Source organism: Coregonus clupeaformis, chromosome 18 (genome assembly GCF_020615455.1).
Source record: "Coregonus clupeaformis isolate EN_2021a chromosome 18, ASM2061545v1, whole genome shotgun sequence".
NCBI lineage: Eukaryota > Metazoa > Chordata > Actinopteri > Salmoniformes > Salmonidae > Coregonus > Coregonus clupeaformis.
In genome coordinates this window covers 28,716,119-28,733,933 of record NC_059209.1, presented here as the reverse complement: position 1 = coordinate 28,733,933, position 17,815 = coordinate 28,716,119, and the positions used below count along the sequence as shown (strand labels likewise).

Sequence of the window (17,815 nt, the reverse complement as noted above, 5' to 3'; positions counted from 1 at the left end):
GTGACAAAACGGATGGCACTGTGATAGACTACATCCAATTTGCTGAGTAGAGTGTTGGAGGCTATTTTGTAAATGACATCGCCGAAATCAAGGATCGGTAGGATAGTCAGTTTTACGAGGGCATGTTTGGCAGCATGAGTGAAGGAGGCTTTGTTGCGAAATAGGAAGCTGATTCTAGATTTCAATTTGGATTGGAGATGCTTAATGTGAGTCTGGAAGGAGAGTTTACAGTCTAACCAGACACCTAGGTATTTGTAGTTGTCCACATACTCTAGGTCAGACCCGTCGAGAGTAGTGATTCTAGTCGGGTGGGCGGGTGCCAGCAGCGTTCGATTGAAGAGCATGCATTTAGTTTTACTAGTGTTTAAGAGAAGTTGGAGGCTACGGAAGGAGTGCTGTATGGCATTGAAGCTGGTTTGGAGGTTTGTTAACACAGTGTCCAATGAAGGGCCAGATGTATACAAAATGGTGTCGTCTGCGTAGAGGTGGATCTGAGAGTCACCAGCAGCAAGAGCGACATCATTGATATACACGGAGAAAAGAGTCGGCCCAAGAATTGAACCCTGTGGCACCCCCATAGAGACTGCCATAGGTCCAGACAACAGGCCCTCCGATTTGACACATTGAACTCTATCTGAGAAGTAGTTGGTGAACCAGGCGAGGCAGTCCTTTGAGAAACCAAGGCTATTTAGTCTGCCAATAAGAATGCGGTGGTTGACAGAGTCGAAAGCCTTGGCCAGGTCGATGAAGACGGCTGCACAGTACTGTCTATTATCGATCACGGTTATAATATCGTTTAGGACCTCGAGCGTGGCTGAGGTGCACCCATGACCAGCTCGGAAACCGGATTGCATAGCGGAGAAGGTACGATGGGATTCGAAATGGTCGGTGATCTGTTTGTTAACTTGGCTTTCAAAAACGTTCAAAAGGCAGGGCAGGATGGATATAGGTCTGTAACAGTTTGGATCTAGAGTGTCTCCCCCTTTGAAGAGAGGGATGACCGCGGCAGTTTTCCAATCTCTGGGGATCTCAGACGTTACGAAAGAGAGGTTGAACAGGCTAGTAATAGGGGTTGCAACAATTTCGGCTGCTATTTTTAGAAAGAAAGGGTCCAGATTGTCTAGTCCAGATTTTGCAGCTCTTTCAGATCATCAGCTGTCTGAATTTGTGTGAAGGAGAAGCGTGGGGGGGCATGGGCAAGTTGAAGCGGAGGGTGCAGAGCTGGTGGCCGGGGTAGTGGGAGCCAGGTGGAAAGCATGGCCAGCTGTAGCAAACTGCTTGTTGACATTCTCGATTATTGTAGATTTATCGGTGGTGATAGTGTTTCCTAGCCTCAGTGCAGTGGGCAGCTGGGAGGAGGTGCTCTTATTCTCCATGGACTTTACAGTGTCCCAAAACTTTTTGGAGTTAGTGCTACAGGATGCACATTTCTGTTTGAAAAAGCTAGCCTTTGCTTTCCTAACTGCTTGTGTATATTGGTTCCTAACTTCCCTGAAAAGTTGCATATTGCGGGGGCTATTCGATGCTAATGCAGTACGCCACAGGATGTTTTTGTGCTGGTCAAGGGCAGTCAAGTCTGAGGAGAACCAGGGGCTATATCTGTTCTTAGTTCTGAATTTTTTGAATGGGGCATGCTTATTTAAGATTGAGAGGAAAGCACTTTTAAAGAACAACCAGGCATCCTCTACTGACGGAATGAGATCGATATCCATCCAGGATACCTGGGCCAGGTCAATTAGGAAGGCCTGCTCGCTAAAGTGTTTTAGGGAGCGTTTGACAATGATGAGGGGTGGTCGTTTGACCGCGGACCCGTTACGGACGCAGGCAATAAGGCAGTGATTGCTGAGATCCTGGTTGAAGACAGCGTAGGTGTATTTAGAGGGTAAATTAGTCAGGATGATATCTATGAGGGTGCCCATGTTTACGGATTTAGGGTTGTACCTGGTAGGTTCCTTGATAATTTGTGTGAGATTGAGGGCATCTAGTTTGGATTGTAGGATGGCCGGGGTGTTAAGCATATCCCAGTTTAGGTCACCAAGCAGTACGAACTCTGAGGATAGATGGGGGGCAATCAATTTACATATGGTGTCCAGGGCACAGCTGGGGGCTGAGGGGGGTTTGTAGCAAGCGGCAACAGTGAGATACTTTTTTCTGGAAAGGTGGACTGTTTGGGCACAGACCTGGACAGTACAATAGAGCTCTGCAAGTTATCTCTACAGTAGATTGCAACTCCACCCCCTTTGTCAGTTCTATCTAGACGGAAAATGTTGTAGTTGGGAGATGGACATTTCTGAATTTTTGGTGGCCTTCCTAAGCCAGGATTCAGACACTGCTAGAACATCAGGGTTGGCGGAGTGTGCTAACGCAGTGAATAACTCAAACTTAGGAAGGAGGATTCTGATGTTAACGTGCAGAAAACCAAGGCTTTTAGGGTTACAGAAGTCAACAAATGATAACTCCTGGGGAGTAGGAGTGATACTGGGGGCTGCAGGGCCTGGGTTAGCCTCTACATCATCAGAAGAACAGAGGAGGACTAGAATAAGGATACGGCTAAAGGCTTTAAGAACTGGTCTTCTAGTGCGTTGGGTACAGAGAATAAAGGGGGCAGATTTCCGGGCGTTGTAGAATAGATTCAGGGCATTATGTACAGACAAGGATATGGAAGGATATGAGTACAGTGGAGGTAAACCTAAGCGCTGGGTAACAATGAAAGAGATAGCATCACTGGAGGCACCGATTGAGCCGGTCTCGGCGTGTATGGGGGGTGGAACAAAGGAGCTATTTGAGGCAGTTTGAGAATGACTTGGGGTTCTATACTGAAATTGTATAATAAGAACTAACTGGAACAGCAATAGGCAAGGCATATTGACAGGGGAGAGAGGCATAAAGCAATCACAGGTGTTATTAGAGAGAGCTAAGACAACAACTGGTAATGGTGATGAAAGTTTGGGCTGAGGCTAAAGAGATAAACAGGACAGGGTACCGTGTAAAGGAACAGTCCAGCAGGCATTAGCTGTGCAGCTGAGTGATCATAAGGTCCAGTGAACAGCAATATGTGAGTCCGAGAGCAGTTCGAATTGGTGCTAAAGCACAGCGAGCAGGAAGCACGGCTGTTGTTTGCGTGTGCTAGCAGGCCGGGGCTAGCAGATGGATCTTCGTGGTCGTTGCAACGGGAAGCCTGTTGAAACCACAGACGATTACGTCGGCAGACCAGTAGTGATGGATCGGCGGGGCTCCGTGTCCACTCTAGGAGGTCCCGTCCGGTTGACGGAGAGGTAGATAGCCGGGAGATGTGCCTAACTCGAGGCTAGCTCAAGGCTGATTAGCCAACAACAACATCCAATTGGTTGCAGCTAGCTAGTTGCGATGATCAGGTGTTAAAGGTCCAGTGATTTAGTGATTCCGGCAGAAAATCCGATATGATCTGGGTCGATAATGCGCTGTGCAGACAGTGCAGACTGACCGATAATAGTCCAGGCTAGAGCTGGCTGGTAGGTAGTGCAGGCCACGGACAATGGTGAAAACCGCTAACGGTGGCTAATAGCAAGTACAGTGGGGAAAAAAGGTATTTAGTCAGCCACCAATTGTGCAAGTTCTCCCACTTAAAAAGATGAGAGAGGCCTGTAATTTTCATCATAGGTACACGTCAACTATGACAAACAAATTGAGAATTTGTTTCTCCAGAAAATCACATTGTAGGATTTTTTATGAATTTATTTGCAAATTATGGTGGAAAATAAGTATTTGGTCACCTACAAACAAGCAAGATTTCTGGCTCTCACAGACCTGTAACTTCTTCTTTAAGAGGCTCCTCTGTCCTCCACTCGTTACCTGTATTAATGGCACCTGTTTGAACTTGTTATCAGTATAAAAGACACCTGTCCACAACCTCAAACAGTCACACTCCAAACTACACTATGGCCAAGACCAAAGAGCTGTCAAAGGACACCAGAAACAAAATTGTAGACCTGCACCAGGCTGGGAAGACTGAATATGCAATAGGTAAGCAGCTTGGTTTGAAGAAATCAACTGTGGGAGCAATTATTAGGAAATGGAAGACATACAAGACCACTGATAATCTCCCTCGATCTGGGGCTCCACGCAAGATCTCACCCCGTGGGGTCAAAATGATCACAAGAACAGTGAGCAAAAATCCCAGAACCACACGGGGGACCTAGTGAATGACCTGCAGAGAGCTGGGACCAAAGTAACAAAGCCTACCATCAGTAACACACTACGCCGCCAGGGACTCAAATCCTGCAGTGCCAGACGTGTCCCCCTGCTTAAGCCAGTACATGTCCAGGCCCGTCTGAAGTTTGCTAGAGTGCATTTGGATGATCCAGAAGAGGATTGGGAGAATGTCATATGGTCAGATGAAACCAAAATATAACTTTTTGGTAAAAACTCAACTCGTCGTGTTTGGAGGACAAAGAATGCTGAGTTGCATCCAAAGAACACCATACATACTGTGAAGCATGGGGGTGGAAACATCATGCTTTGGGGCTATTTTTCTGCAAAGGGACCAGGGCGACTGATCCGTGTAAATGAAAGAATGAATGGGGCCATGTATCGTAAGATTTTGAGTGAAAACCTCCTTCCATCAGCAAGGGCATTGAAGATGAAACGTGGCTGGGTCTTTCAGCATGACAATGATCCCAAACACACCGCCCGGGCAACGAAGGAGTGGCTTCATAAGAAGCATTTCAAGGTCCTGGAGTGGCCTAGCCAGTCTCCAGATCTCAACCCCATAGAAAATCTTTGGAGGGAGTTGAAAGTCCGTGTTGCCCAGCGACAGCCCCAAAACATCACTGATCTAGAGGAGATCTGCATGGAGGAATGGGCCAAAATACCAGCAACAATGTGTGAAAACCTTGTGAAGACTTACAGAAAACGTTTGACCTGTGTCATTGCCAACAAAGGATATATAACAAAGTATTGAGAAACTTTTGTTATTGACCAAATACTTATTTTCCACCATAATTTGCAAATAAATTCATTAAAAATCCTACAATGTGATTTTCTGGAAAAAAAATTCTCATTTTGTCTGTCATAGTTGACGTGTACCTATGATGAAAATTACAGGCATCTCTCATCTTTTTAAGTGGGAGAACTTGCACAATTGGTGGCTGACTAAATACTTATTTTCCCCACTGTAGCTAGTTAGCTGGCTACTCCCGTCCGGTAAACAAAGAGGTAGATAGCCAGGATATGGGCCTGGCTCAAGGCTAACTGGTGCTTGCTTCGGGGGCAGTGGTGATTAGCCTACAGTAACATCCATTCGGTTGCGGCTAGCTAGTTGCGATCCGGTGTTAGGGTCCAGTGATTCAGTTATTCCGGCAGAAAATCAGATGTTCTGGGTGAAAACCGCTAACGGTGGCTAATAGCAAGTAGCTAGTTAGCTGGCTAGCTAGTTTCAACTGGAGATTCTAGATAAAGGTGAGTAAATAATAGAATCCGTTCCACATTGAGTGAGGTGGGTTGCAGGAAAGTATATTTAGTAGACGGATGAAAAGTGTGATAGGGAAATATGTACGAAAAATACCAAAAAATACAAAAAAACGGGCTATTTACACGGACACACAACAAAGAACACAACCACACTGCTACGCCATCTTGGATTCATAAGTATCCAGCATTTACATCCTATCAGGTCATTTGTATGTTGATGGGTGCTTAAATGTATCCCGAAACACGGCCGTTGTGACTGCTGGTAATACATCTAAGTAATATTTTTTTATGCATTAATGCATGGGTCAAACTAAATCCATGGAGGGCTGAGTGTCTGCAAGTTTTCGCTCCTCCCATGTACTTGACTGATCAGTTAAGGTGATTTATTAGTAAGAACTCCCCTCACCTGCTTGTCTAGGTCTTAATTAGACACAAATGGAAAGGAAATAGCAAAAAACAGCAGACACTCTGCCCTCCATGGAACGAGTCTGACACCCCTGCATTAATGCTTGTTCCAATCAAAAGCGAGTCATGAATAATACCATAACAGGGAAGAGGATGGCCAGGACGGTGGACTTGAGCACCCAGAGGACAGCCAGACAGATGATCTGGACCAGGGTGAAGAGGTGGACCCTCCTCAGAGGCACATGACGCAGGAAAGGGAAGTCTGGCTGGTACTTGGATGGCATCATGTACAACTTGATCCTCTCCCAGAACTACAGAGGAGTGACGGGGAGACACAATGAGGACAATGAAAACACACACACACATCACTGCATGCATTATTCCCATTTCTGAGGTTTTATCCAAGTAATATATGCCATTTAGCAGACACTTTTATCCAAAGCGACTTACAGTAATGCGTGCATACATTTTCATATGGTTGGTCAAATCAAACCCACGGCCACAACCCTAGCATTGCAAGCTCCATGCTCTACCAACCGTTTATGGATTCAGGACAATAAGCTTGTTGTCACATATTTCCGTTTATACTTTCATGGAACCCGCCACACACACACACACACACACACACACACACACACACACACACACACACACACACACACACACACACACACACACACACACACACACACACACACACACACACACACACACACACACACACACACACACACACACACACACACACACACACACACACACACACACACACACACACACAGGTCCAGACAGACTCACTGAGCCCCCCACTGAGCCCCTAGCTCTACTCTGAGCAGCCTAGCTAACACCCTCATCAAAATGCACCTCCAATTGCTGCTTAGATGCTTCTAGAATACAGAGTTACCTTCCCTCCAGACAAACACATTCTCATAAGGAAAATAACCACATCACAGAGAATGTAATGACATTTCAAATTCATGCCGGAGTAAGAACCCCATGCCATGAGACTTTGATTTGACACAAACCACCAGTTAAATGTGCAACTAGAGGAAAAAAAACAATAGACCACCTTTACTCCACACACAGAGACGCGTACAAAGCTCTCCCTCTCCCTCGCCCTCGCCCTCGCCCTCGCCCTCCATAAGACCTTTAAACAGGTCAACATTCACAAGGCCGCAGGGCCAGGCGGATTACCAGGATGTGTACTCCGAGCATGCGCTGACCAACTGGCAAGTGTCTTCACTGACATTTTCAACCTGTCCCTGACTGAGTCTGTAATACCAACATGTTTCAAGCAGACCACCATGGTCCCTGTCCCCAAGAACACTAAGGTAACCTGCCTAAATGACTACCGACCCGTAGCACTCACGTCTGTAGCCATGAAGTGCTTTGAAAGGCTGGTCATGGCTCACATCAACAACATCATCCCAGAAACCCTAGACCCACTCCAATTTGCATACCGCCCCAACCGACCCACAGATGATGCAATCTCTATTGCACTCCACACTGCCCTTTCCCACCTAGACAAAAGGAACACCTACATGAGAATGCTATTCATTGACGACAGCTCAGCGTTCAACACCATAGGGCCCTCAAAGCTCATCACTAAGCTAAGGACCCTGGGACTAAACACCTCCCTCTGCAACTGGATCCTGGACTTCCTGACGGGCCGCCCCCAGGTGGTAAGGGTAGGTAACAACACATCTGCCACGCTGATCCTCAACACAGGGGCCCCTCAGGGGTGAGTGCTCAGTCCCCTCCTGTACTCCCTGTTCAACCATGACTGCATGGCCAGACACGACTCCAACACCATCATTAAGTTTGCTGACGACACAACAGTGGTAGGCCTGATCACCGACAACGATGAGACAGCCTATAGGGAGGAGGTCAGAGACCTGGCCGTGTGGTGCCAGGATAACAATCTCTCCCTCAACGTGATCAAGACGAAGGAGATGATTGTGGACTACAGGAAAAAGAGGACCGAGCACGCCCCCATTCTCATCAACGTGGCTGTAGTGGAGCAGGTTGAGAACTTGAAGTTCCTTGGTGTCCACATCTCCAACAAACTATCATGGTCCAAACACACCAAGACAGTTATGAAGAGGGCACGATAAAGCCTATTCCCCCTCAGGAGAATAAAAAGATTTGGCATGGGTCCTCAGATCCTGAAAAAGTTGTACAGCTGCACCATCACGAGCATCCTGACTGGTTGCATCACTGCCTGGTATGGCAACTGCTCGGCCTCTGACCGCAAGGCACTACAGAGGGTAGTGCGTACGGTCCAGTACAACACTGGGGCCACGCTTCCTGACATCCAGGACCTCTATACCAGGCGGTGTCAGAGGAAGGCCCTAAAAATTGTCAAAGACTCCAGCCACCCTAGTCATAGACTGTTCTCTCTGCTACCACACGGCAAGCGGTACCGGAGCGCCAAGTCTAGGTCCAAAAGGCTTCTAAACAGCTTCTACCCCCAAGCCATAAGACTCCTGAACAGCTAATGAAATGGCGACCCGGACTATTTGCATTGCATGATTTGATTTGATTTGTCGACTTTGTTTTCTGGTCTATACATACCTGAATGCCACTGAGAGATGCCACGCCCATGTAGAGAAACACACCATAGAGCACTGGCATGGGTATGAACTGTGGGTGGACCAGAGGGAGAACACACATGTAAACTACATAGACAACATCAACACATAATCCTGTTGATCCCTTGTAATGGCATTTGGTGGTATAGAAAACACACTGGCATCATATTCCTTGTTCAGTGCACTACTTTTGACCAGGGTCCATAAGTCTCTGGTCAAAAGTAGTGCACAATATAGGGAATAGGGTAAGATTTGGGGCGCTGCCACTGTTATCCTTCATCCATAATCCTAGTTTAGGTCGGAGGAAATTATCATATTTGACTGACCTGTAGAATGGGAGCCAGGAAGATGGAGACTCCAGTGAGAACAAACACCAGAATCCCTGTCAGTCTCTGCTCCCTGTACGAGAGAGAGAGAGAGAGAGAGAGAGAGAGAGAGAGAGAGAGAGAGAGAGAGAGAGAGAGAGAGAGACCAACAACCAACAACATTAGACACTTTATGGAACACAAAGCCTTCACTATTTCATCCTGGAATATCCAAGGCCTGAGGTCATCTGCCTTTGGCCTAAAGAGCAGGAATCTGGACTTCTCCAAAGAAATCGGAAATACAGATGGTATAACATGGTATAGAGGAGACGGACCCACTGGTTGCCCTCTAGGTTACAGAGAGCTGGTAGTCCCATCCACCAAACTACCAGGTGTGAAACAGGGAAGGGACTCAGGGTGTATGCTAATTTGGTATAGAGCAGACCTAACTCACTCTATTAAATTAATCAAAACAGGAACATTTTACATTTGGTTAGAAATTCAAAAGGAAATGATCTCAACAGAGAAAAATGTCCTCCTGTGTGCTACCTATATCCCCCCATTAGAATCCCCATACTTTAATGAAGACAGCTTCTCCATCCTGGAGGTGGAAATCAATCATTTCCAGACCCAGGGACATGTACTAGTCTGTGGCGACCTAAATGCCAGAACTGGACAAGAACCTGACACCCTCAGCACACAGGGGGACAAACACCTACCTGGAGGTGACAGCATTCCCTCCCCCATATGCCCCCCTAGGCACAACTACGACAACATAACCAACAAAAACGGGTCACGACTCCTGCAGCTCTGTCGCACACTGGGTATGTACATAGTCAATGGTAGGCTTCGAGGGGACTCCTATGGTAGGTACACCTATAGCTCATCTCTTGGCAGTAGTACTGTAGACTACTTTATCACTGACCTCAACCCAGAGTCTCTCAGAGCATTCACAGTCAGCCCACTGACACCCTTATCAGACCACAGCAAAATCACAGTCTACTTGAACAGAGCAATACTCAATCATGAGGCATCAAAGCCAAAGGAACTGAATAATATTAAGAAATGCTATAGATGGAAGGAAAGTAGTGTTGAAACCTACCAAAAAACAATTAGGCAACAACAAATTCAATCCATTCTAGACAACTTCCTGGACAAAACGTTCCACTGTAATAGTGAAGATGTAAACTTGGCAGTAGAAAACCTAAACAGTATATTTGACCTCTCAGCTTCCCTATCAAATCTAAAAATCTCTAACAGAAAACCAAAGAAAAGTAACAACAGTGATAAATGGTTTGATGAAGAATGCAAAAACCTAAGAAAGAAATTGAGAAACCTATCCAACCAAAAAACATAGAGACCCAGAAAACCTGAGCCTACGCCTTCACTATGGTGAATCACTAAAACAATACAGAAATACACTACGGAAAAAGAAGGAACAGCATGTCAGAAATCAGCTCAATGTAATTGAAGAATCCATAGACTCTAACCATTTCTGGGAAAATTGGAAAACACTAAACAAACAACAACACGAAGAGCTATCTATCCAAAACGGAGATGTATGGGTAAACCACTTCTCCAATCTTTTTGGCCCTATAACAGAGAACAAACAGCAAAATAATATACATGATCAAATGCAAATCTTAGAATCAACTATTAAAGACTACCAGAACCCACTGGATTCTCCAATTACATTGAATGAACTACAGGACAAAATACAAACCCTCCAACCCAAAAAGGCCTGTGGTGTTGATGGTATCCTCAATGAAATGATAAAATATACAGACCACAAATTTCAATTAGCTATACTTAAACTCTTTAACATCATCCTTAGCTCTGGCATCTTCCCCAATATCTGGAACCAAGGACTGATCACCCCAATCCACAAAAGTGGAGACAAATTTGACCCCAATAACTACCGTGGGATATGCGTCAACAGCAACCTTGGGAAAATCCTCTGCATTAACAGCAGACTAGTTCATTTCCTCAGTGAAAACAATGTACTGAGCAAATGTCAAATTGGCTTTTTACCAAATTACCGTACGACAGACCACGTATTCACCCTGCACACCCTAATTGACAAACAAACAAACCAAAACAAAGGCAAAGTCTTCTCATGCTTTGTTGATTTCAAAAAAGCTTTTGACTCAATTTGGCATGAGGGTCTGCTATACAAATTGATGGAAAGTGGGGTTGGGGGAAAAACATACGACGTTACAAAATCCATGTACACAAACAACAAGTGTGCGGTTAAAATTGGCAAAAAACACACACATTTCTTTCCACAGGGCCGTGGGGTGAGACAGGGATGCAGTTTAAGCCCCACCCTCTTCAACATATACAGAGAGGGGAAAAAGTATTTGATCCCCTGCTGATTTTGTACGTTTGCCCACTGACAAAGAAATGATCAGTCTATCATTTTAATGGTAGGTTTATTTGAACAGTGAGAGAAAGAATAACAACAAAAAATCCAGAAAAACACATGTAAAAAATGTTATAAATTGATTTGCATTTTAATGAGGGAAATAAGTATTTGACCCCTCTGCAAAACATGACTTAGTACTTGGTGGCAAAACCCTTGTTGGCAATCACAGAGGTCAGACGTTTCTTGTAGTTGGCCACCAGGTTTGCACACATCTCAGGAGGGATTTTGTCCCACTCCTCTTTGCAGATCTTCTCCAAGTCATTAAGGTTTCGAGGCTGACGTTTGGCAACTCGACCCTTCAGCTCCCTCCACAGATTTTCTATGGGATTAAGGTCTGGAGACTGGCTAGGCCACTCCAGGACCTTAATGTGCTTCTTCTTGAGCCACTCCTTTGTTGCCTTGGCCGTGTGTTTTGGGTCATTGTCATGCTGGAATACCCATCCACGACCCATTTTCAATGCCCTGGCTGAGGGAAGGAGGTTCTCACCCAAGATTTGACGGTACATGGGAATAGAATAGCAAGGCTGTTAACAGCACTTCTCCCAAATTATTTTTCCTGTCCTCTTCACCTGATGCTGTACGGCAAACCAAAAGCTGTGAAGATGTATTGCAGTATGTGTGTGTGTGTGTGTGTGTGTGTGTGTGTGTGTGTGTGTGTAAGAGCCGTGAAAATGAATGGCAGCTTCAGCTGAAGGTGTAAATCCTCCTATCACCTCACACTGTAGTTGCTGTGAGAGAAAGACAGAGAGAGAGACACACACAGAGCGATCGAGAGAGAGAGAGAGAGAGAGAGAGAGAGAGAGAGAAACAGAGAGAGAGAGCACCCGGCCTCACCCTACTAGAATCTGAAGTAAAATGTCTACTGTTTGCTGATGATCTGGTGCTTCTGTCACCAACCAAGGAGGGCCTACAGCAGCACCTAGATCTTCTGCCCAGATTCTGTCAGACCAGGGCCCTGAAAGTAAACCTTAGGAAGACAAAAATCAGCGCCACAGGTAGCTTCCACAAAGCTGTGAACGATCTTCCAGATAAGGCAAGAAGGGCCTTCAATGCCATCAAAAGGAACATCAAATTTGACCTACCAATTAGGATCTGGCTAAAAATACTTGAATCAGTCATAGAACCCATTGCCCTTCATGGTTGTGAGGTATGGGGTCCGCTCACCAACCAAGAATTCACAAAATGGGACAAACACCAAATTGAGACTCTGCATGCAGAATTCTGCAAAAACATCCTCTGTGTACAACGTAAAACACCAAATTTACATTTACATTTACGTCATTTAGCAGACGCTCTTATTCAGAGCGACTTACAGTTAGTGCATACATTATTCTTTTTTATTTTCATACTGGCCCCCCGTGGGAATCAAACCCACAACCCTGGCGTTGCAAACGCCATGCTCTACCAACTGAGCTACCTCCCTGCCGGCCATTCCCTCCCCTACCCTGGACGACGCTGGGCCAATTGTGCGCCGCCCCATTGGTCTCCCGGTTGCGGCCGGCTACAGCAGAGCCTGGATTCGAACCAGGATTTCTAGTGGCACAGCTAGCACTGCGATGCAGTGCCTTAGACCACTGCGCCACTCGGGAGGAAATAATGCATGCAGAGCAGAATTAGGCCAATACCCGCTAATTATCAAAATCCAGAAAAGAGCCGTTAAATTCTATAACCACTTAAAAGGAAGTGATTCTCAAACTTTCCATAACAAAGCCATCACCTACAGAGAGATGAACTTGGAGAAGAGTCCTCTAAGTAAGCTGGTCCTGGGGCTCTGTTCACAAACACAAACAGACCCCACAGAGCCCCAGGACAACAACAACAACAACAACAACACAATTAGACCCAACCAAATCATGAGAAAACAAAAAGAGAATTACTTGACACATTGGAAAGAACAAACAAAAAAACAGAGCAAACTAGAATGCTATTTGGCCCTAAACAGAGAGTACACAGTGGCAGAATACCTGACCACTGTGACTGACCCAAACTTAAGGAAAGCTTTGACTATGTACAGACTCAGTGAGCATAGCCTTGCTATTGAGAAAGGCCGCCGTAGGCAGACCTGGCTCTCAAGAGAAGACAGGCTATGTGCACACTGCCCACAAAATGAGGTGGAAACTGAGCTGCACTTCCAAATGTATGACCATATTAGAGACACATATTTCCCTCAGATTACAGCGATCCACAAAGAATTCGAAAACAAACCCAATTTTGATAAACTCCCTTATCTACTGGGTGAAAAACCACAGTGTGCCATCACAGCTGCAATATTTGTGACCTGTTGCCACAAGAAAAGGGCAACCAGTGAAGAACAAACACCATTGTAAATACAACCCATATTTATGTTTATTTATTTTCTCATTTGTACTTTAACTATTTGTACATTGTTACAACACTGTATATATCCATAATATGACATTTGAAATGTCTTTATTCTTTTGGAACTTCTGAGTGTAATGTTTACTGTTAATATTTATTGTTTATTTCACTTTTGTTTACTATCTACTTCACTTGCTTTGGCAATGTTAACATACGTTGCCCATGCCAATAAAGCCCTTAAATTGAAATTGAAATTGAATTGAGAGAGAGATAGAGAGAGAGGATGACTACCAGCAAACCTTTCCATCTGTAACAGACAGCCGACAAGCTCTGCCTGTCCTGTCCTGTATATCCTCTATAGCAGTGGTATTCAAAGTCTGGGTCGCGACCGAGGGAACAAATGTTTTTGAGAAAGATAACTAGAAAAATACAATGTTATTGCGTACATGTAGTTATTGTTTCTTTTCATTTTGATAAGAGATTCAAATGTAATGAACTGAAGGTTATTTGTTGATGTAAAAATTGAAATGTACAGATTTTAAGGTTGTGCCAATAAATTTGACGTGGATTGGGGTCACGCAAAATTCTGCCGGAAAAAATGGGGTCCCAGTTGAAAATGTTTGAATACCACTGGTCTATAGTCACACTCTATTGTTTCTTCTCTGTGCTCCCTCACCTGACACCCAGGAACTGAGGCTGCTCCCCAGGGGCGCTGGACTCACTCTCCATCTTCAGTGAATCAATGTGGGCGATGGAGATGACAGTGGCGGCCACATACCAGGGCAGGCCCAAGAAGGAGCAGGCAGCCATCAGCACACCCACCCAGAACAGGTCCAGGTGGTAGCCACACCCTTTCTGCAGGGAGGGACACACAGAGTAGAGTAGGACATGAACTCACACTGCAGGATGTCATTGAGGTAACTGTCCCATTAAGTATGCACTGTAGGCCCTAACATGACACCAGAGCCCAATTAAGGGCCTAGGAACTAGATTCTACTCTTACAAGCACATGTCTTATCTCCAATATAAATGGCTCATCATGGCAAATAACATGTGTGATGCCCATTGTGTTCTCCAAAAGCTGAGGTTAAACTAGTTATCAAAGTCTTCACTATGACAGGCTTGGCTGTGTATATAATAGAGTGCAACCAGACCTGACCTCAATGGGACTTCCGGGATAAAAAAGGTGAAATAAATCAATAAAAACACCCGAGTACCCTCAGTTTGTTCTCCTTCCGGTTGACAATGACAGCACTGATCTGCTGGTCCATGAAGATGAGGATGGTGACCAGGAGAGCAGGGACGAAGCTGGCCACATACACCCACCATGGGTTCTTCCCAAACGGCAGCACTATCCAACCGCGGTCTGGACGTGTGGGCTAAAGGGAGTCAGTAAATGACAGTGTCAGAATGATCATTCCTTGATTAAAGGACAAACACAAACATGTACACCCCTTTTGTCCTCAGAACAGCGTCAAATTCGTCGGGGCATGGACTCTACAAGGTGTCGAAAGCGTTCCACAGGGATGCTGGCCCATGTTGACTCCAGTGCTTTCCAAGTTGGCTGGATGTCCTTTGGGTGGTGGACCATTCTTGATACACACGGGAAACTGTTGAGCGTGAATACCCCAGCAGCATTGCAATTCTTGACACAAACCGGTGCGCCTGGCACCTACTACCAAACCCCGTTCAAAGGCACTTACATTTTTCGTCTTGGCCATTCACCCTCTGAATGGCACACATACACAATCCATGTCTCAATTGTCTCAAGGCTTAAAAACTTCATGATTGAAGTGGATTTAACAAGTGACATCAATATGGGATCAAAGCTTTCACGTGGATTCACCTGGTCAGTCTATGTCATGGAAAGAGCAGGTGTTCATAATGTTTTCTACACTCAATATTAGGTTTATGCCCAGGGTATGGTCAGGAACAAAACTAATATATGAAACCTGTTTCTTTACCTTAAACTCTGTGGGAACGATGAGCTTGGGGGTTTTGAGCCCAATTAACCTGTCCAGACCCACAAAGGTCATTATGGCCATGAAGATGGAGAAGTCACTGATGAGCTTCCGCAGCTGTTTACAGAAGCCAAAGACCGAGCAACAGACAGAGACACAGACAGACACACAGACAGACACGCAGACAGACACACAGACAGACACACAGACAGACACACAGACACACAGACAGAGACAGAGACACAGACAGGGACACAGACAGAGACACAGACACACAGACAGAGACACAGACACAGACACAGACAGACACAGAGCCAGACACACAGATAGAGACAGAGACACATACACACACAGACACACACACAGACACATACAGAGACACAGAGACAGACACAGACACACAGACAGAGACACAGACACAGACACAGACAGACACAGAGCCAGACACACAGATAGAGACAGAGACACATACACACACAGACACACACACAGACACATACAGAGACACAGAGACAGACACAGACATAGAGACACAGACAGAGACACAGACACACAAAGAGACATAGACAGAGACACAGACACAGAGACAGACACATAGAAAGACACAGAGACACAGACACAGACAGAGACACAGACACAGAAGACAGAGACAGAGACAGAGACAAAGACAGATACAGAGACAGAGACACAGACACCGAGACAGAGACACAGACAGACACAGAGACAGAAACACAGACACAGACAGAGACACAGACAGAGACACAGACACAGAGACAGAGACACAGACAGACACAGACACAGAGACAGACAGAGACATAGACAGACACAGACAGAGACATAGACAGACACAGAGACAGAAACAGAGACACAGACAGAGACACAGACAGAAACACAGACACAGAGACAGAGACACAGACAGAAACAGACAGAGACACAGAGACACAGACAGACACAGACAGAGACACAGAGACACAGACACAGAGACATAGACAGACACAGACAGAGACACAGACACAGAGACAGAGACACAGAGACAAACACAGAGACACATACAGACACAGAGACACAGAGACACAGACACAGAGACAGAGACAGAGACAGAGACAGAGACAGAGACAGAGACAGAGACATAGACAGACACAGACACAGACACAGACAGAGACAGAGACACAGACACAGACACAGAGACACAGACAGAGACAGAGACACAGACACAGACACAGAGACAGAGACAGAGACACAGACAGACACAGAGACACAGAGACACAGAGACACAGACACAGACAGACAAACAGATACAGACACACATACAGAGACAGAGACACAGACAGAGACAGAGACAGAGACACAGAGACACAGACAGAGACAGAGACAGAGACACAGAGACAGAGACAGAGACAGAGACACAGAGACAGAGACGTAGACAGACACAGACAGAGACACAGACACAGACAGAGACAGAAACAGACACAGAGATAAAGACAGAAACAGACACAGAGATAGAGACACAGACACAGAGACAGAGACAGAGACAGAGACAGAGACAGAGAAAGAGACACAGACAGACAGACACAGAGACACAGACACAGACAGACAAACAGAGACAGACACACATACAGAGACAGAGACACAGACAGACACAGAGACACAGACACAGAGACACAGACAGAGACAGAGACAGAGACAGAGACATAGACAGACACAGAGACAGAGACAGAGACAGAGACACAGACAGACACAGACAGAGACACAGAGACAGAGACAGACACAGAGACAGACACAGACACACAGACAGAGACACAGACACAGACACAGACAGACACAGAGCCAGACACACAGATAGAGACAGAGACACATACACACACAGACACACACACAGACACATACAGAGACACAGAGACAGACACAGACATAGAGACACAGACAGAGACACAGACACACAAATAGACATAGACAGAGACACAGACACAGAGACAGACACATAGAAAGACACAGAGACACAGACACAGACAGAGACACAGACACAGAAGACAGAGACAGAGACAGAGACAAAGACAGATACAGAGACAGAGACACAGACAGACACAGACACAGACACCGAGACAGAGACACAGACAGACACAGAGACAGAAACACAGACACAGACAGAGACACAGACAGAGACACAGACACAGAGACAGAGACACAGACAGACACAGACACAGAGACAGACAGAGACATAGACAGACACAGACAGAGACATAGACAGACACAGAGACAGAAACAGAGACACAGACAGAGACACAGACAGAAACACAGACACAGAGACACAGAGAGAAACAGACAGAGACACAGAGACACAGACAGACACAGACAGAGACA

General features: G+C 45.7%; 1 protein-coding gene across 1 annotated transcript in view; it reads right to left on the bottom strand.

The window, feature by feature from the left end:
• The window catches only part of LOC121530667 (electrogenic sodium bicarbonate cotransporter 4-like), a 67,653-nt gene that overhangs the window by 3,679 nt on the left and 46,159 nt on the right, over positions 1-17,815 (bottom strand). The window contains exons 19-24 of the mRNA XM_045226836.1: positions 15,458-15,571; positions 14,711-14,872; positions 14,170-14,348; positions 8,771-8,843; positions 8,428-8,496; positions 5,991-6,164 (exon numbers count right to left, since the gene is read on the bottom strand). Of these exons, the coding sequence (XP_045082771.1) occupies positions 5,991-6,164; positions 8,428-8,496; positions 8,771-8,843; positions 14,170-14,348; positions 14,711-14,872; positions 15,458-15,571 (771 nt within the window). The remainder of the gene's footprint in view (positions 1-5,990; positions 6,165-8,427; positions 8,497-8,770; positions 8,844-14,169; positions 14,349-14,710; positions 14,873-15,457; positions 15,572-17,815) is intronic.